This window comes from Saimiri boliviensis, chromosome 1, assembly GCF_048565385.1.
Source record: "Saimiri boliviensis isolate mSaiBol1 chromosome 1, mSaiBol1.pri, whole genome shotgun sequence".
Lineage (NCBI taxonomy): Eukaryota > Metazoa > Chordata > Mammalia > Primates > Cebidae > Saimiri > Saimiri boliviensis.
Genome location: NC_133449.1, coordinates 145,029,096 through 145,049,948, shown reverse-complemented (window position 1 = coordinate 145,049,948; position 20,853 = coordinate 145,029,096). Strand labels below are relative to the sequence as shown.

Sequence of the window (20,853 nt, the reverse complement as noted above, 5' to 3'; positions counted from 1 at the left end):
AAAGAAAGCAGAGTATAAAAGTTCAGAAAATTTGCAGCCCAGCCATGTGGTAGAAAAGTAAAATCCATTATCTGGGGAGGAATTCAAGCTGGCAGTATAAATTTGCATAAGTAAAGCAAAGTTGAATGTTAATAGCCAAGACAATGATGAAAATGCCTCCAAGGCATTTCAGAGACCTTTATGATAGCCCCTCCCGTTACAGGCCTAGAGGCCTAGGAGGAAAAATTGATTTCATGGATTGGGCCCAGGGATCCACTACTGTGTGCAGTCTTGGGACATGGTGCCCTTTGTTCCAGCTGCTTCAGCTCCGGTTGTGGCTAAAATAACCCCAAATATGCCTTAGGCCACTGCTCCAGAGGGTGCAAGCCAAGACCTTTGGTGACTTCCATGTGATGTTATGCCTTCAGGTGCACAGAGGGCAAGAGTTGTAACTTAGGAGCCTCTGCCTAATTTCAAACGATGTATAGTGATGCCTGGATGTCCAGACAGAAGTCTGCTGCAGAGACAGAGACCTCATGGAGAACCTCTACTAGGGCAGTGCTTAGGGGAAATGTGGAGTTGGAACTCCCACACAAAATCCTCACTGGGGCACTGCCTAGAGGAGCTATGAGAAGAGGGCCACTGTCCTCCAGACGCCAGAGTGGTAGATCCACTGACAGCTTGCATGCACCTGGAAAAGCTGCAGGCACTTGAACGCCAGCCTTTGAAAGCAGCCATGAGGGCTGTACCCTGCAGAGTCACAGAGGCAGAGCTGCCCAAGACTTGGGAGTCCACCCCTTGCATCAGTGTGGCCTGGATGTGAGAGATATGAAGCCAAAAGAGATAATTTTGGAGCCTTAAGATTTAATTACTGCCCTGCGGGGTTTTGAACTTGCATGGGACCTATAGCCCCTTCGTTTTGGTCGTTCTCCCTTTTGGAAAGGGAATATTTACGCAACGCCGATACCCGCATTGTATCTTGGAAGTAACTTGTTTTTTATTTTACAGGCTCATAGGTGGAAGGGGCTTGCCATGTCTCAGCTGAGACTTTGGACTGAAGATTTTTGAGTTAATGCTAAAATCATTTAAGACTTTGGGGGGCTGTTGAGAAGGAGTGATTGCATTTTGCAGTGTGAGAAGTACATAAGATGTGGAAGGGTCCAGGGAGACAATAATATGGTTTGGCTCTGTGTCCCTGCCCAAATCTCATGTCGAATTGTAATTCCCAGTGTAGGAGGAGGGGCCTGATGGGAGGTGATTGAATCATAAAAGTGTACTTCCCTCTTCCTCTTTCTGTGATAGAGTTCTCCTAAGATAAGCTTGTTTAAAAGTGTGCGGTGCCTTCCCCTGCCTCCAGCCAGCCACGTGAATATGCGTCTCTTCCCTTTCGCTTTCTGCCATGATTGTAAGTTTCCTGAGGCCTCCTCAGAAGAAGAGGCTTGCACAACCCACAGAATTGTGAGCAGAGTTAGACTTCTTTTCCTTATAAATTACCCAGTCTCAAGTAATTTTTTTATAACAGTGCAAGAACAGAGCAATACAATGAGTTTGCCTATTCTGGATATTTACATACACGGAATCACACAACACATAGTATTTTTGATTACTGACATTTTCATGATTCTTCTATATATTATAGTAGCATGAATTAGTACTACATTCCTTTTTGCTCCTGTATGATATTCCATTGTACACATACATTACATTTTATTTATCCAATATTTGGGTTATTTCCATTTTCTCCTGGCTGTTATAAATAATGCTGCTATGGACATTTGTGTGAAAAGTTTTTTGGACTTTTTTTTTTAAGAGACAGGGTCTGGCTCTGTCATCCAGGCTGAAATATAGTGGTGCTAACATAGCTCACTGCAGCCTCAAAATCTTGAGCTCCAGTGATCCTTGCACTTCAGTCTCCCAAGTAGCAGAAACTACAGCTACTGCACCTGGCTTTTTGAAGATTTCTGTGTGTGTGACAGGGTCTCCCTATGTTATCCAGACTGGTCCCAGACTCCTGGGCTCAAGCAATCCTCCTGCCTCCACCTCCTGAATAGCTGGTATTATAGACACACACTACCATGCCCAGCTGTGTAAAAGCTTTTATGGAACATACGTTTCCTTTTCTCTTGTTTTCTTTTCTCTAGGAGTAGAATTGAAAATCAGAGTTTGAGGAAATGCCAAATTGTTTTCCAAAGTGGCTGCACTATTCTACATTCCCACCAGGGGTGTATGAGGATTTCAATTTCTCCACATTATTCCCAACACTCCTTATTGTCTGACTTTTCTATTACAGCCATTCTATAAGTGTGAAGAAGTATCTCATGGTTTTAATTTGCAATTCCCTAATGGCTAATGATGTTGAACACTTTTCAAGTATTTACTGACTATTTCCTTGCACCTCTTTGAAAGTAATCTTTCTAAATGCCTTTGTCTCTGTGTCTTTCATCTATGCTAATAGTGTCTTCAGTTAAACTTAACTTCCCCTTGCTGTAGTTCACTTAACAAGAAGATTAAAAAGTAATGGCAACAGATTAGTCCTTGAATTTTCCCATTCATTCATTCATCAAATATGTACTGAGAGGCTACCCTATCCCAGTTGCTGTTCTAAGCACTGATCATATGGAAGAAAATAAAACAGACAAAAAATTATTGTCATCACGGAGCTTACATGGGGTTTTTCTTATTGTGACTTTTAAAAACATATAAAGTTTACCATCTAAACCATATTAAGTGTACAGTTCAATATATTCACATTTTGTGAAATAGATCTTTAGAACTTTTTCATCTTGCAAATCTAAAACTCCATACCTATTAAACAACTCCCTTTTTCTCCTCCCCACGGACCCTAGTTTCTGTCAATCTGTTTTCTGTTTCTATGTATTTGACTACTTTAGATAACTCATATAAATGGAATCATAGTATCTGTCTTTTTGTGACTGGCTTCTTTCACTTAACATTATGTCCTCAAGGTTCAACATTCAAGATCCTGACTCAAATAAGTTCCTTCTTCCTAAGGTCCTAGCAGGAACCCTAGCAACATTAATGTGGCAGTATACTTTTATAATATTTGCAAAAATAAGATATTTTAGAATTCTTTTTCTTAAAGAGAGTCCCCAGAACTTTATGACCTTCAGGCCTGGATCCACTCCTGTGTGGCACAGAGTTTTGAAAAACACTAGCCAAGGAGACCAGAGTTCCTGGGTTCCAATCACGTTACCACTCAGGCCCAAAAGGGCAGCACAGCACTTGCCCTGCTTTCTTCATGGGAGTGGGGGTGGGGAAGTGGTGGTAAATCATGTCTTCAATATGGGATAATCATCACCGGTTCTCATGGCTGTTGAAGACAACACATAAAAAATGTGTCCCCCACAAAAAAAAAAAAAAAAGTGACAGGAGGTAACACAATTTTCTTCCTTAAGTCTACATAATATGTTACTGAATGTACATACCACATTTTGTTTATTTATTCACCCCTCAGTAGGCACTTTGGTTGCTTCTACTTCTTGGATATTGTTATTGTGCTGCTATGAACCTGACAGTACAAATACCTCTTTGAGACTCTGCTTTCAATTCTCTTGGATATATACCAAGAAGTGGTATTGCTGAATCATACGGTAGTTTGGCAGTTTTCAATGGGCTGCCATACTATTTTCTATAGTGGTTGCATCATTTTGCAATCCCATCACCAATGCAAAAGGATCCAGTTTCTCCACATACTCACCAACAGTTGCTATTTTCTGGGTTTTGGTGTTTTTTAAAAAAAAAAAAAATGGCCATACTATTACCCTGAGGTGATATCTCAATGTGGTTTTGGTTTGAATTTCTCTAATGGTTAGTGATGTTGTGCATATTTTCATATGCTTCTTGGCCATCTGTGTACCTTCTTTGGAGAAATGCCTATTCCAGTTGGTTTTTAAATTGGGCCATTTGACTTTTTTGTTGTTGAGTTGCAGGAGTTCTTTATATATTCTGAATGTTAATGCCTCATCAGATACATAATTTTCAAATATTTTCTTCCATTCTACAGGGAGAATGACATGCCTTTTCATTTTAATTACGTTCTTTGATGCACAAAAATTTTAAAGTCCCATTTGTCCATATTTGCTTTTGCTGCCTATGCTTTTGGTGTCATATCCAAGAAATCATTGCCAAACACAATGTCATGAAGCTTTCTTCTCATGTTTTCTTCTAGGAGTTTTATAGTTTGAGGTCTTACATTTAGGTCATTAGTCTGATTTAATTTTTGCATATGGCATAAGATAAGGGCCCAGCTTCTTTTGCATGTGGATATCTAGTTTTCCCAAAACCATTTGTTGAAGGCATTTCTTTTCCCATTCAGTGGTCTTGGCACCCTTGTCAAAGATCATTTGACTATATATACAAGGGTTTATTTCTTGGCTGTTCTATTTCATTGGCCCATTTATCTTTTTTTATGCCAGTGCCACACTGTTCTGATTACTGTGGTTTTGTAATATCTTTTGAAATCAGGAAGTGTGACTCCATCTTTATTCTTTGATTTTTTTTTTAAGTTATTCAGGGTCCCTTGAGATTTTGTATGAAGTTTTGGGTGATTTGTTTTCTATTTAAAAAAAAAAAAAGCCACTGGGATTTTGATATGGATTGTGTTGGAATCTACTGATCACTTTGGGTAGCATCAACATCTTCAGAGCATTAAGTACTGCAATCCATGAGTATGGGGTATCTTCCCATTTATTTGTGTCTTCTTTAGTTTCTTTCAACAGTGTTTTGTAGTTTTGATTGCACAAATCTTTTACCTCCTTGGTTAGGTTTACTCCTACGTATTTTATTCCTTTTTATACTATTATAAGTGGAATTGTTCTCTTAATTTTCTTTTAGGATTGTTCATTGTTAATGTATAGAAAAGTAACTGACTTTGCATATCAATTTTATATACTACTACTTTGCTGAATTTGGTTATTAGTTCTAACAATGTTTTGTGGAATCTTTAGGGTTTTCTCCACATAAGATCATGTCATCTGAAAGCAAAGATAATTTTACTTCTTCTTTTCCAAATTGAATGCCTTTTACTTCTTTTTCCTGTATAATTGCTCTGGCTACTACTTCCAATACAGGTATTAATCAACTTACAACCTATGCACCTTATGACCATTCGACTTTACGACCACAATCGCTAGCCACGACTGCTCTGCATCTGGCAGCACAAACGTTGCCCAGCTGGGCGTACAACAGTGCGGACCAGCTTCCAGCAGCACTATCATCTCTGCGTGCACCATTTCAACTGTTATCCCAGGCTCGGTACAGCAATTTGTGTTTTGTGTCTTGGATATTTTTCATCAAACCCCTCCCAAGATGTCTACCAAGAGGAATTGCCAATAAAATGTTTCGTACATGTTTATAGATTTTGATATGTTTTGCAAATGGGAAAATGTTTCCTATGGTATTTTTTACACCTGTATTTTGTATTTTTGTATGCACCTGTATTTTGTAATTTTGTATGTTTTGCAAATATTAAACCAGTTGTACTGGTTATGCAGTGTTTTACTTAAACCTGACCAATGTAAAAATAACAAAATGGTGTAGAGATGATATAAATGGCATAAAATGAACAAAGAAAATTATGACATGTAACAACAATGAAAGAAAATTATGATAAAATATGACTTAAAGATTTTTATAACATCATTTCACAGTACTGTACATATAGCCTACTCAACTTACGACCAAATTGTGTTACGACCAGTCTGTCGGAACCAATTGTGGTCGTAAGTTGAGCACTAGCTGTACTATGTTGAATCAAAGTGGTGAGAGTGGGCATCCATGCTTTTCTCCTGATCTTAGAAAAAAAGCTTTTAGTCTTTCATCATTGAGTATGAAGTTTGATATAAACTTTTCTTGCCCCCCCCTTTATTTTTTGAGATGTATTCTCGCTCTGTCACCCAGGCTGGAGTGCAGTGATGTGATCTCGGCTCACTGCAACCTCCACCTCCTGGGTTCAAGTGATTCTCCTGCCTCAGCCTCCCGAGTAGCTGGGACTACAGGTATGTGCCACCATGCCCAGCTAATTTTTGTATTTTCAGTAGAGACACGGTTTTGCCATGTTGGCCAGGCTGGTCTCAAACTCTTGACCTCAGGTGATCCACCTATCTCAGCCTCCCAAAGTGCGGGGATTACAGGTGTGAGCTTTTCATAGATGGTCTCTGATATTCCAGGAAGTTGGAACATGGGCTTTTATTATCTTGAGGTAGGTTCCTTCTGTTCCTAGTTCATTGAGTGTTTCTATCATGAAAAGGTATCAAATCTTGTTAACTCATTTTTCTGCATCAGTTGAAACAATCATGTGGTTTTTATACTTCATTCTATTAATGTGGCATATTATATTGATTGATTTTTATATGTTGTATCTTAGTAATAAATCCCACTTGGTCATGTTGTATAATCCTTGTAACATACTGTTGAATTTGGTTTGCTAGTATCATGCTAATCTTCTCTGTATTGTTCCAATTTTAGCATATGCACTGCCAAAGGGACACTCTTGCAATTTTACTTTTTAAATATAGTATAAGGTAAAAATACATTGAATTTAGGCTACCGAATGAGTTAACAACCAATAATTCTTTTCTACACTTGAAACACACAAAAATTAAGACACCCATGTGCTAGTTCTTCTGTTTATTGTTTTCCTTGAGGAATTGGGCATTACTTCCTGTATAATATACTCCAACCTTAATGTTTGCAAATGACTGCCTCTTTGGAAGAGGCTGTGAAACAATTTGACCTGGAGAGAGTATCTGTATTTGCAGGTTCTATAACATTATATGAAACTTGTTTGTAAATAAACTTAAATTGTTTAAAATAAATAACAATCTAAATAATATGTACTAGGAATTCAGTTCTTTTCCAACATACGCAATAATTCAAACTTTAAGGTATGTAAAATACAATCCTTCTTGCAGAGGAATGTGCAGAATATGCGGAGTAACAAAGATTCTCTCCTTGACCAAACTCTAGCCAGGCTCCAAGCCACTTCTGGACTAGGCCTCAACAGACTTGAAAAAAACTCTTAACACAGTCTCTAACAGTTCAAGGTAGCATCTTTAGGATGACTCCAGCCTCTCTTTAAAGGGCCTGCCAGAAAAAACTCAGGCTGCCAAAGGAATTTACGTTCCAGCCAACACCTGAAGATATGGTCCCTGTTTCGAAGCCTCTGTGGGAGGGTAAGAGCCTAACTTCCAGCAATACCATTTAACAAACCCAGATGGGTTTCACGTGGACTAACCCCCACCTGCCACTTTGTAATTTTTCACTTCCCTCAGTCTTCCTAGCACCCCCTCATCCCTCTCCCCTCTCCCTATTCCCTCATTTTTCCTTTAAAGTCTGAGTAACCTTTATACAAATCCAAGTTGAATTCAGTTCGTGCTGGATTCTTCCCTATTCCATTAGTATATTACTGGTTAGAACCTGTCCTCGCAGCTTTACTGTCCTGCTTTGCCTTTGACAAGAGCAGGCGAGGTGGATTCATTTTTCTTACTGAGCAGAGATCCTAACGGCAGGTACTCCGGACGGTGAGGGCTATGATTCTTTAGAGAAAAGCCTAGGGGACAATACCATTTGAAACTAACACCAGCTAAAAGGATTTTCTGCTCTGCGTCACAACTCATGGAACTTGCGGATTCTGATCTAGAGTTGGGAAATGTTAACAGGTGTTTAAAACAGCAAGGATGTTCCGTCAACTCCTTGGAAGAATTCCACCAGTCAGAGCCCAAACCAGGGGGCAAAGAGGAAGAGAAACTCGAAGCAGGGTGTGACCAGGGTAGAAAGGCTGAAAAAGGAAACAAAATGTAACATTCTAACAGAAAGCAGGGACCGAATAAAGACTAAAGACAAGACTCACCCTCGCCGGCAGCTCAGACCGCGTCTACATGTGCGCCCAGAGCGGCGCCTTGTTGCCTAGCGACGGCGCGTGCGTACTGAGCAACGCAGGCCTGTAAACTTGCATCTGCGCCTGCGCAGCCGCGGGTTGCCGGGTAGAGATGTACCTGGGGCTGCTGTGGGGCCGTTGTTGGCAGCCTGTCTTGATACTCTGCAGTCACCCGGTGGGCAGTGCTTGGACACAGAAAGAAAAGTTGAATTCGCAGCTGAGAGCCCTCGCCTCCGAATTTTTTTTTTTCTTTTTTCTGAGACGGAGTCTCGCTCTGTCGCCCGAGCTGAAGTGCAATGGCGCGATTCCGGCTCACTGCAACCTCCGCCTCCCGGGTTCAAGTGATTCTCCTGCATCCGCCTCCCGAGTAGCTGGGATTACAGGCGCGCACCACCACACCCGGCTAAATTGTATTTTTAGTAGAGACGGGGGTTTCACCATGTTGGTCAGGGTGGTCTCGAACTCCTGACCTCGTGATCCGCCCACCTTGGCCTCCCAAAGTGCCGGGATTACAGGCCTGAGCCATCACACCTGGCCTTCTCCGATTGTTATATGTATTATTTGTGTTATCTGAAGACATTCTGATGCCACCACCCAAAGCAACTGGCAGTTCACTTTTGAGAATTTTAAGCTTGTGTGAGAAGTACCTGCCACTCAGGAATTCCTTTTTTTTTTTTTTTTTTTTTTTTTTTTTTTTTTTTTTTTGACGGAGTTTCGCTTTTGTTACCCAGGCTGGAGTGCAATGGCGCGATCTCGGCTCACAGCAACCTCGGCCTCCTGGGTTCATTACAGGCACGCGCCACCATGCCCAGCTAATTTTTTGTATTTTTAGTAGAGACGAGGTTTCACCCTTTTGACCAGAATGGTCTCGATCTCTTGACTTTGTGATCCACCCGCCTCAGCCTCCCAAAGTGCTGGGATTACAGGCATGAGCCACTGCGCCCGACCGGGAATTCCTTTTTTATCTAGAGACACCCATGACGTAGGGGACACCCCAGCAATGCCATCCCTCCTTTGACTTTCATTGTTTGCAGAATTACAGAGTAGTAGTTGACTTGAAAAAAAGGAAAAGTATACACACACACATGCTTACATAGGCACAGGATATATGACCAGCAACTGATAACTGATTCCCTCAGGGGAGAAGAAACTGGGTGGCTGAAGGACAGGAATGACAAAGGACTGTTGTGTTAGTTTGTATTGTTTGAAACTGTCCAGTGTGCATGTGTTCTTTTTAAATGTTTGAAGGGCCGTTGACTCTCTTTATCAAAATATAAATACCAAGGAAACTTGGGAATTTAAGAGGTCTAAGAAGAATTCTATAATGTGCTGGATAGATTCATCTGTACGTGTGAAGCTAAAATGGCTTTTGTAAATCGCTGAGTCTTCCTGTTTATTTCTGGATAGAGATCTCCGGGGGCTTGGGTGGAGGAACAGGAAAAGAGGAGCCAGGCTTTTTTGGAAAATGGTCGGCGGTGGTGACACACAGGAAACTGAAATCTTTAATTTCATTCTTTGTATATTCATTCTGGATTTGCTGAAGAAAATTAAAAGGCAAATTTTGCTGTGAGCTCACTGCACTCCAATTGAAAGGGGACATTGGCTGTTTATTTTTGTGAAGGACATTAATTGGGTGTGACTGACAGGGTTGAGACCTGAAGTTCCTCTTCTAGATAAGGAAAATTTCCCTTGGTGAGAAATCTCCAGACTGGTTATGATAGATTCCTAACCACCCAACCTTCAAAGGTTAACTTCGGGCTCCCTCCTCTAAGGGAAGTGCTGAAGAAAAATTCAACAGGCAACTGTGCCTATGAAGATTTGCAAACAAAAAGCTCATGCTGAAAGAACATATGGGACACTTCTCATTCGCTGGGTCAAGCCAGAGCAGTCAACCTTGTGACCTAGTGAGTGGTTAGCGGATCTAGGCAAGGGGTGGGAACTTGGGACCAGAGGTTAGGGATGAAACAAGTTGAAAATGTAAAGACAAAGGCCACAGGTTATAACTTGCTGCCTCTTGATTTGTAAGTAGGAGGCCAGAAGTTAAGCTCCCAAATAAAATGTTTTAGGAATTGTGATTCTTAAGTAACTCCAAAAGTCAGTACATTTACAAAGAAGTAAATGAAACCTCACAGGTTATGGAAATGGGACTGAGCAGTGCCTAGAATTAGAAATTCCCATACGAAAGAGAAAAAAACACATCACAGCAGAGCCATACTTTGTAAAATTTATTTTTTAAAAAAAGCAGAAAAGCAATAATTTATGCCCTTGGCAAAATAAAAGATCTTGTCAATATAAATGTTTCTTAGAAAATATATGAAAAGATAATATATATTAATAAATCAATATTAACATCATAGCAAAAATATTAATGATTCTATAACAATGACAAGTGAAGATATTTCTGGCCCTTACACAGTAGTATTTCTTGAAGGTCTCTAATTCTTGCTTGCTCTAGTACAGATGTGCTGTCACTGTAAGAAAGCCTGATACCTGATCTTTAAGAAAGATGTGGTTGTTCACACCTGTAATCCCAGCACTTTGGGAAGCTGAGGCAGGGTAGGGACAGGGGAGAGGGGGAAGACTGCCTGAGGTCAGGAGTTTGAGACCAGCCTGGCTAACATGGTCTCTACTAAAAAATACAAAAATTAGCCGGGTGTGGTGACACACACCTGTAATCCCAGCTACTCAGGAGGCTGAGGCAGGAGAATCACTTGAACCCAGGAGGTGAAGGTTGCAGTGAGCCGAGATCACACCACGGCACCCTGGTTGACAGAGCAAGACTCCGTCTCCAAAAAAAAAAAAAAAAAGAAAGAAAGAAAGCCTGATGCACACAAATCTAAATTTAGGAAGTCAATCAATTGATCAATTAAAGGATATTTATTTGCATCACAAAATAATTCTTTACTCCCCCCAAAAATCAAAAGTTCAAATAGCAACTTTTCCTAATGTATTTAAAATGTAATTAACCAAATACATGTGTCTCCAACTCCTTTCTAGTTAGGATCCTAACTAGAAGCAGTAAGAGAGTTGAGCTCCAGACCTGCCTGGACAGAGTGTGTTCTTTTTTAGAGTCTGAGGAAATCGTTGAGGGCACAAGTTCTCTCAATCTTTTATTTTTCCCTCATCCTGAGCTCTCATTTTCTTGTCTCACCTGCTTTCTGGTAAACTTTGTTCGCCTGGTACTTTCAAGAAAAACGGAGGAAATCTTAAGAGAGGGACACAGATGAATGAATTAGTGAGTCACTCAATAATTAGTGAGTAGCGCAGAGCAAGGGAGAATCTGGGATGCGTATGTGGATGAGGAAGATCTGAGTGTGGTTGTGGTTGTACTTGGGGGAAAAGCAGGAGCAATCTTGAACTCTTGACATGGTGCACTTGAGGCCCCTCTCCCAGTAGGACTACCTAAGTCCCTGAGGAGCTGCAAGGCCTAGTCCAGCTCCCCCACCCCCGATGGGACACTTCCTCAGAATAATGGATGCAAGCCTATTTATCACACTCCTCCTGGCTGCCTTCAGCACAGTGGTAGTGCTGCTCACAGAACTCCTGGATCCGGCTACATGCCTCCAGCATTATCACCTCGGGGACTGTGATGACCACTCGGATGAAATTCGGGTACCCGAAGCACTGCAAAAAAGAAGACCCTGTTATTTTCAGAGCAATTGAGTCTGGTACTGGACCACCCTAAAATGGTCAGGACCCTGATCTACGAGAAGTAGTACCATTTCATCAGCGCCGTCAGTTCATTCAGTTCCTGTCACTAGGATGCTAAGTCAGCAACTGAATTCGTTCATCTTAAAATGACTCTACTTCCTCTGACCTAGAATGTTTGTTTACAGCTTTTCTTCCCAGAATGGATGGGATTATTAAGGGGGGGCAGAAACAAATTTTAAATAGGAACCATGAGACACATCAGTTTGAATCTTATCAAATGAGAAGACATTTTGGTGGAGGAGAAAAGATCACACTAAAAACCAACTCAGAGGTTGCTGCTAGAGCTCTAGAAACTACTGAGAATGTCCTGAGAGACACAGGCACCCACCGTTGCTGGGAGGCAGTGGACAGATTGCTCAGCAACTAACCGCTCCGTGAACTCCACGTCATTCTCAAATTCCGGGAAATGTTCCATCTCAATTCCAACCTATACCAACAGGAGGGAGAGGCCAGCTTATCAGAAGGAGGGAGAACCAGCCAACTTCCTATGCCAGAAATTAAGGTAGGGGCTACTTTTAAAGATATCTTGGAACTGTACTACTGATAACCGATAAATAAGAGTGCTTACACTTAAGGAATTTTTCTCAGGGAAGAGAGGATATATTTTTATTAATCGTTTATTAAAAGACTTCCTTCCCGGACACTGATAAATAAAAGCTGGAAACAGAATGCTACTATGTCTCAAAAGAGACAGTATTGGCATTAGGGCCAGGCAATCCTTTATGGCATGAGACTAGCCCACCCACTGCAGGATATTTGACATCCCTTACCCACAGAATGACAGCCCCAGTCATTCTAAAAACAAACAAAATTCCCATACATTCCCAGATATTCCTAGGGAACCAGTATCACTCCCAGTTGAGAATTACAGTGGTATGAAAAGCCTCTTATTTGTGTCTTAAATCTTCCCTGTACCTACATAGATAAAATGATTCTCTGTACTGAAGAATTAAATTTTCTTTTTTCTTTTCAGATGGGGTCTCACTCTGTCTCCCAGGCTGGAATGCAGTGGCGCAATCATGGCTCACTACAGCCCTTGACCTCCCAGGCTCAAGTGATTCTTCCGTCTCCACCTCCCAAGTAGCTGGGACTATAGGAGCAAGCCACCATGCTGGCTAACTTTTTTATTTCTTGTGGAGACAATATGTTGCTCAGGCTGGACTCTAACTCCTTCGCTCTAGTGATCCATTCACCTTGGCCTCCCAAAGTGCTGGGACTGCAGGCATGAGCCACCATGCTCTGCATAATTATTTTAAAGAGCTTTATGAGAACTGATAGAGGCGAAATTACCTCAGTGGGACAATCCAGAATAAGACAACTCCTGAACTGCCTGGCTCAAGCGCCTAGCTGGCCATCTTTGTGCCCTGCGTAACTGCCTGTGGCCATTCTGCTGAGTGACTGCCCATTGCCTTACAACATGCACAGACCTAGTGCCTGCCACCCGCGTACTCACCATGAGGTACATGGCCCCAGAAGGGCGGACTGGCCGGAGTCCAGGGATGGCAGCCAGTGCCCCATAACAGAGATCAGCATTGGACTATAAGAGGAGGCAAGAAGAAATCAAAGATTGAAATTTAAGTAAAAGAAAAACCAAGTCATTAAAAATAGACCCCTCATTGAAGACTGAGAATGTAAGTGTGATGGCATGAGGAGTCTAAGAGAAAAAGCTCTCTCACTTGAAGCTTTTGGCCAGGGACAGAGAGAATGGCCAGAAGTGAGAAATGTGTGGGCGGATGCTTATACTGATGCCATATCCTAATATTAGAACATGGCTCCAGAAAGAAGAACCAATTATTCCTAATTCCACGGGCGGCATTCTCTGACTCCCAAACTCCCAAAGTGGAGAGCAGGAGCTGGCCTTACCTTGAGGAAGCTCAGAGTATTCTGGTAAAACTCTTGCGGGGTACACCGTAGGATGCTTTTTAGAGCTCCCTGGACAATGGTACAGGGTCCCAAGATGCGCTGACTCAGCTTCACCAGCCCATCTCGGATCTAAAAGACCCCCACAAGAAACATGTTGTTTAGCTTTTCTTAAGCATCCCTGTCTTCAGGTTTCTTGTTCTGACCTTTCTATCAGATTTTTATTCTTGGGAAGTGATGGTGCCTAGTGGCATTCTTAGATCAGACCCTCTGTGGTAGCCCAGCTCTCCCACATACCTGCTGTGTGACTGACCAGGAGAAAGAGGAGAAAAAAAAAAGCCTACCTTGTCCCCACTGTGCTCACAAAGTAAATATATACCCTGAATTAGACATACTCTTTCATATTGTTCTCACCTCATTGCCAAAAATGTCTCTTCGGTCATGAATGAGGATCCAGCCCAGCCTCCAGCCAGGAACCAGCCAGCGCTTGGCCAGCCCTCCACAGGACAGGATGGGGACATCGGTGCTGAGGGTGGCCATTGGTTCATATTTGCAATCCGAAAACACCTGAGAAGAAGCACTTGTTATGGTTGCCTTCTCTACCTCTCACTGCAATCCCAGATCCCATGCCTCACACCCTTTTCCTTCTATCACTAGGGACAGGGCCTGGGATTAATGGGATCATCTCTACCCTGAAGCATAATTGGGATTGCAAGAGGCTTTGAAGGGGACTACACAAACACATTTAATTTGGTGTCTGTACTGGAATAAGGAAGCCTAAAATGAGGAAACTAGGAAACTGACCCTAGCCCCGTAATGATATGTACAACTCCATGAAGCTGGCTCTATGAAATTTGTGTCTATAGGACTTACAGATTTAAAAGGAAAAATGAGTCCACAATCCCTTATCTGAAATTCCTGGCACCAAGTATGTTTCATAATGAAGAATGGTTTGGGCTTTAGAAAGGCCATGTAGCACATTTACCATATGTTATGTAATATTCCTAATCAAGAATACTAGGATTTCTGCCACTTCCCCCATACTCCTAACAGATATATAGATCCATAAGCGAGATAAATAAAAATCTACAAATATCAAGTCAAATCAGGTTTTGCAACAACATGAATTCTAAGAATCTTTGCATTTCCTAAGTTCTTTGGGTTTTGGAAAACCAGCTAAGGAGTTGTGGGTTTGTATGTTTGTTAAAAGTGCAGGGATACTGATTTGCTGTACTGAAATGATTAGGAGTTGCTTCTGATTATTCCACTTCTCAAGTTCCCATAAAATAATTTGAGTTTGAGATTATTGTACTGATATATCCTGATCAAGACTCACCATGTCTCCATAGATCTCATCAGCTAAGATGGGGACACACTGCCTTGCAGCCACTGAAAATAAAAGAAACATCCAAAATCAGTTTCACTGTGAATTGCTTTATCACAGAACAGTCACATCCTATCATGTAATTTCCCTATCCCATAATATTAAGAATTTACAGTTCTTAAAGAAGAAGACAGAAAGCACAAACAAAGTGTGCTTTGCATTTCATGTTTGTGTGTTTTGCCCTATTTAAGAACTCTTTTTTTTTGGGGGGGGGGGGATGGAGTTTCACTCTTGTTGCCCAGGCGGGAGTGCAATGGCACACTCGCAACCTCCGCTTCCCAGGTTCAAGCGATTCTACTTCCTCAGCCTCTTGAATAGCTGGGATTACAGGCATGTGCCACCACACCCTGCTAATTTTTTGTATTTTTAGTAGAGACGGGGTTTTTCTCTGTTGGTCAGGCTGGTCTCGAACTCCCGAGCTCAGGTGATCTGCATGCCTCGGCCTCCTAAAGTGCTGGGATTATAGGCATGAGCCACCATGCCCAGCCAAGAACTGTAAATTCTTAGTATATTCTTCCAGAGTGCAGAGCCTGAATTCGCCATTTAAGTAACTAGATATTTCAGAGCCTCTGTTCAACATGATGGGAGTGATGAAGAGGCAAGTATTATTTCTTTTTTCTCCTGGGAGTGATTAAGAGGGAAATATTTCTACTCTTCTTCTAGGCAAGTCCTACCACTCCTATGGCACAGTATTGATGAGAGACATCGGTGGAGTTCCCCACCTCCACCCCAGGCTTAGAACTTAGGGAATTACTATTTTTTTGTCATTCCACACAACAGCTGAAGGATTCTGTCCCCATCTCATCCTCTGTGAAGTCTACTGGATGTACCTGCCAGAATCTTCTGAAGATGGCGTTTGCTGAACACTGACCCACATGGGTTTGATGGATTATTGACAATGAGACAAGCTGTCTTTTCATCAATCAGAGATTCCAGTTGTTTCAGGTCAATTTCCCAAGACTTCTCTGGCTGGAGAGAAAGAAAAGATGAAACTAAGATGTTGAAACATTTAGGGGGAATCCTCACTTATCTGAAGGGAGCAATATAAGCAATAAAGTGTGTCTCTGGGTTCAACCACCCTTTTGAGACCTTCCTCTGCTGAAGTAATAGTTACATATTTTTTACAGGTTAGTAACTGAGCATTTGAGTCCAAAATTGAAAAGTCATTTACCAACAAATTGTAGAATTTGACCTCAATTCCCATAGATCCAGCCAGAGTCCTGTAGAGAGGGAAACCAGGTCTCGGAACCAGGATGTTCTGCCCTGGGTTGGCCAACACAGCTAAACAAAGTTCAATGGCTTGACTACAGCCACTTGTCAGAATGACATCCTGTGAAGGAAATAAAAGGTTAATTTCATTAGGGGTTCCAACATCAACAGGAGAAAAGAAGTTGTCAGATGTGTGAGTTGGGAACAATTGTGAACTTCCTTTAACAAGTTGTAAGTGGAAGGAAATGTACTAAGCCAAAACCAAAAGAAATTCATATATGTTAATAACTATTATGGAAATGTTGGCCACTTAAACAAATCACTTTAAAAATGACAGGTTGGCTGTGATTCAGCAGACTTCCATGAAAGAGCATGATGGCCTTGGACTTTTTTAACCTGATTATTTAACTACTTTTGGCCAGAGATTTGAAGCCTGGCTCTTCTCTGACATCCACACAGCATTTTCTAACGGACACATATTATGTTAGAAAAGGCTGACCCCACACAGTAGATAACAGAGGGAAGGACATCATTTAAACTTGGCACTGCCATCAATTCAGTATGTCCTGGTGCTTCTGTCTTTCTCTCTAAATGACCTTACAGTAAATGAGAAAAGCTACAAATAATAATTTTTTAAAAAACCTATTGATAAAATTTTTAAAAATTCTTTTTTGGTGTTTACGAGTTGTTTTCGTATGATCTTTTGCAGACAACCAAATATACATACTCTCTGGGTCCTTTTGGCCTCCTTGAGACAGATACCACATTAAGTTGTATGAGATGGTCATTATCACACTGTAATGACATTAGACTATAATCACTGATTCGTGACCCCAACTATATGAGAGGTCTTCAAATTGCTAAAGAAAAATTATTTTAGCTTTCTCCCCTCTGACACCTGTACTTCTTGTGAAACAGGAATAAGGAAAAGGGGATAGTCTGCCCTAAATTGCTTTAGAGCTGGTACCTTGTATAAGGCTCACCTTAGCTTCTATGGGTGCCTCAGAACAGTGGTAATAAGACGCAATCTCCTCCCGACTGGATAGGTAGCCTGAAAGAAAAGAGTGGAAAGTGGAGGGTTTTTTTATTTTTATTTTTAGAGATGGTGTCTCATTCTGCCACGCAAGCTTGAAGTGCAGTGGCACAGTGATAGCTCATTGCAGCCTCAAACTCCTGGGCTCAAGGGATCCTTCCACCTCACCTTCCTAAGTAGCTGAGACGATAGTTATGCACCCTTATACCAAGATAATTTTTTTATTTTTATTTTTACTTATTTTATTTATTATTATTATTATTATTATTATTATTTTTGTAGAGATGGAATCTCCGTCTGTTGCCCAGGTGGATTTCAAACTCCTGGGCTCAGGGGATCCTCCCTCCTCAGCCTCCTGAAAGTGCTGAGATTACAGGGGTGAGCCACTGTGCCTGGCCCGAAGGTGGAGTTTTTATTCCTCAACTGACAGCTGTGCCCTGGAGGGCCAGCGTGGGCTTCAGGCTGCCTCTGTCCCTGCTCAGGGGGCATTCTATATAGTTCAGCTCTCAGCCACTATGGATAAAGGAGATTCACTTCACAATTTTATGTACTACAATTTTAGTATAAGCACAAAAATATATAAACACTAACAAGAAAGAGCTCCCCAAATAATCTGCACCATCTTGATTTCTGCAATTATGTTTTATTCTGTGTAAAATAAGGATTTCTATTATTCCTAAATCTACTTTAAGGACTGTATTTTTTAAGAAGTTGTAATCAATGCATTCAATTCATCTGGTCCATTTTAAGTTTTTTTATGTTATGTAATATTGCTATCAGTATTTTTGTACAAATTTTTATTTCATATTATTTTTGTCCAATATTTCCAAATGTTAGCTTATAAGCTTGAAATATCAGCAGTTTCATGCCCGTTACAATATTTTACAAAATGTATGTTCAAAAAGACAAGTTAGCAAGGCTAGAGGCGCTATTTCATAATGTTTACTAACTTATAGGTATAGCTAGGTCTCTCAGAATTATATAAATCAGGACTTCCTTAATTATTAATGAGGAGGAACACTTTTCTAAACACATTTACCACCTGTATCTCCTTTGGAATGAAATGTTCAGAACCTTTGAACATTTGTCAAACGGAGACTTGATTTTGGTTTTTCAGGTTAAATCAGTTTCCCAGTACTTTGGATATTAAAGTCATTATAAACTTTTTTTGTAACTTAAATTTTGGTCTTGATTTTGTTTTGATTTTTGTTGTATGAAACTTTATAAAATGTAAGTCATCAACCTTAAAAACCACAAAGTCCCCGACAGAACTCTTTAAAGTGTATTTTAAATTTGATTTTATCATGAAACTGGGGTTTTATTCTGCATTTAGAATTGTTTCTATGTACACATAAGGGAAAAAAAATGTGCAACACTGAAAGTCAAAGAGTCATGTACTTTACCAAAATATTCAGGGTAGAAATTTTTAATAGAGAGAATTAAACCTAAAAGGAAGTAATTTCTATCTATCAGAAACAACTTTCTATCCTTCAATTTGACAGCCCATTTTGTCTTGTTCTTGGGTGTTTGTTTAACCTCCTGAGTCTTAAACAGTAACAATTGCATTTCAATGTGCTCAGGACCATCATGAAAATAGGCCTTCAATACATAGAGAAGAAGAAATGAAGCAAAGGAGCTATGTACACAGGATAATAAGTAAAACCATTTAGCCCCTAGAAGCCCTAATAAACACAAGGCTCCTGCCAGACTCAAGACCTTCATCTTAGAATTAGTAATGATAGGTGGTGACCTTTATTTGACAAATAAGTATGTTTGGGAGCCTAGAGGGAAAGTGCCCATATGCCAAAGGAAGCCAGGAAAGAAGATGGACCTTGATGCCTTGTATTTAAGCATCCCGAGACCAAATTCAAAGGGCCATGTAATCTTAGCTTCTCCTTAGAAATTATACATCAGGAAAGTGAAGAGAATTGATAGACATTTGGTCCCGTTATAACAGCACTAAACACTGGGCAGCCACCAGGTACAGAGTCTCCGGAGGAGCTTACCAATGGATGGGGCATAGCCATTATATTTGCCCGAGTCCAGGGCATCTTTCATTGCCTGGGTAACTTCCAGGTCTGTAGGCAGGTTTCCAAACACAGTAGGGTCACCTTTTTATGGAATGAAAAAACAAAAGGAACCAAGAGATTACTCTCCCATATTCAGTCCTCAGACTCACCCCCCACCTCCCATCTTCTCCAACCAGCCTGTGAATATGAGAGTAGAGGGGACTATGACATTCCCTCAGTAGTGCCCCCAACTCACCAATGGACAGAGAAATCATGGTTTTGTTTGGATTTGGTTTTATCTTCATGTTGTCCACAATGGCTCGGATGGGGTTGAAAGTTTTGTTGGCCATGTCTGAGGGCCTCACGGACCACCTGGCCTTCCTGCCTTTCATTTTTCCCAGCACAGAGTTTCTCCCACCAACGTTGACATGCACGTCCAGAATTGAGGGGAGGTTGCCTTTGCTGTTCATCTGAATCATGTATGGGTCCATCACTAGTGAAGCCTGGGAGGGGGAAGAAGAAGGTCCCTGTGATGTTGGAAACATAGCACTGGCAGAGAGAGGAACTACATTTGCACCTAAACATCAGGGTTACTTCACTGAAAGTGTCTTTCCAAACTCTCTCTCTTTTCCCTACTTTCTCTTGTAAAGTAGCTTTACTATGAAAGAGGGGAGTTTTTTTTTTTTTTAACTTAAAAACTTAAGAGAGTTTTTAAGACTTTTTACTAAGATGGAAAATAAAGCAAGAACTCATTCTACAGTATTAGTAGAAAGCATTCAGTTGAATACTTAAGTAGGATTTGCTACACACATCTGTAATTCCTATCGAAGCTTACGTTATGCTTTGTGTGAAACCAAGAAGGAATAATATGAAAATTGTTAATCATCAAAGCATAGGTACTCCCTCATTTCCATGTGAGCCTATCCAACAAAATCTACTTAACGCTTTGACAATCTGCGCTTTGTCATCTGCAGTGGAACAGGAAGAACTACTACTCCACCTTATTAGAAGTTCCATGTAAGTATCATTGTTAGTAAAAGTAAAACCTATCCCATAAGCATCTTATGGCCCTGGTTGGAGCAAGAAATCCATAAACCAAAAAGAAAAAAGTAAACAGCCCAATCAATCACCACCACCTGATCACCTTGGGCTTGAAATGTTTACCTTCCAAGTAAAGGAGAAGCAGCCTCCAAGAAGCCTCCTAAAGCTCCCTTAGCTCTTCTTTGGCAGGGTTCAGTGGCAATGAACTCAGATGCAAATCCAGACTCCTGAAATAGTCTCCACAAATGGGCGTTGAGCCTGAAACATTCATGCCATTGGTTGGGAATGAGAGCTCAGCAGCCAGCCCTCCCCTCGACATGGTGAAACCCTGTCTGTACAAAAAAAAAAAAAAAAAAAAAAATACAAAAACCAGGCAGGCATGGTGGCCTGCACCTGTAGTCTCAGCTAATTGGGAATCTGAGGAAGGAAGATCACCTGAGCCCAGGAGGTAGAGGCTGCAGAGAGCTGTGATCATGCCATTGCACTCCAGCCTAGGTAACCTAATGAGACCTTGCCTCAAAAAAAAAAAAAAATTGTGGGGGTGAAGTCACTATGTGGTTTGCATTCTGTCTATTGGACAGAGCTGTACTATAGCTTGCTTTTTTAAAAAATCTCAATAATGTGTTGTGTAGGCCAGGTGTTGTGGCTCATGCCTGTAACCCCAGCATTTTGGGGGCCAGGGTGGGCAGATCACCTGAGGTCAGGAGTTCAAGACCAATCTGGCCAACAT

At 41.1% G+C, this 20,853-nt stretch overlaps 2 protein-coding genes across 2 annotated transcripts in view; both read right to left on the bottom strand.

The window, feature by feature from the left end:
- Positions 1-7,904, bottom strand: part of LOC104653208 (uncharacterized) — a 95,961-nt gene extending 88,057 nt beyond the window's left edge. Inside the window, 1 exon segment of the mRNA XM_074406024.1 lies at positions 7,850-7,904. The gene's annotated coding sequence lies outside the window, so the exon portion shown is untranslated.
- A 2,184-nt stretch (positions 7,905-10,088) lies between these two features.
- TAT (tyrosine aminotransferase) lies at positions 10,089-20,354 on the bottom strand. Its single transcript, XM_003939941.4, has 12 exons — positions 20,247-20,354; positions 19,339-19,585; positions 19,080-19,184; positions 17,024-17,091; positions 16,003-16,161; positions 15,662-15,800; positions 14,784-14,836; positions 13,862-14,014; positions 13,451-13,579; positions 13,041-13,124; positions 11,916-12,014; positions 10,089-11,500 (listed from the first exon to the last, which is right to left on the bottom strand). Exons 2-12 carry the CDS (start codon positions 19,571-19,573, stop codon positions 11,360-11,362), a joined length of 1,365 nt encoding a protein of 454 aa, XP_003939990.1. The 5' UTR covers positions 19,574-19,585; positions 20,247-20,354; the 3' UTR covers positions 10,089-11,359.
- Between the last annotated feature and the right edge of the window lie 499 nt (positions 20,355-20,853).

Bases quoted from the DNA above. Each gene is read 5' to 3' on its own strand.
- TAT (XM_003939941.4), bottom strand. From the start codon at position 19,573: ATGGACCCATACATGATTCAGATGAACAGCAAAGGCAACCTCCCCTCA. The intron at 17,092-19,079 runs GTAAGCTCCTCC...CTTTTCTTTCAG, and splicing joins TGGCTATGCCCCATCCATTG to GCTACCTATCCAGTCGGGAG. The intron at 13,580-13,861 runs GTGAGAACAATA...GGGGTCTTTTAG, and splicing joins GAGACATTTTTGGCAATGAG to ATCCGAGATGGGCTGGTGAA.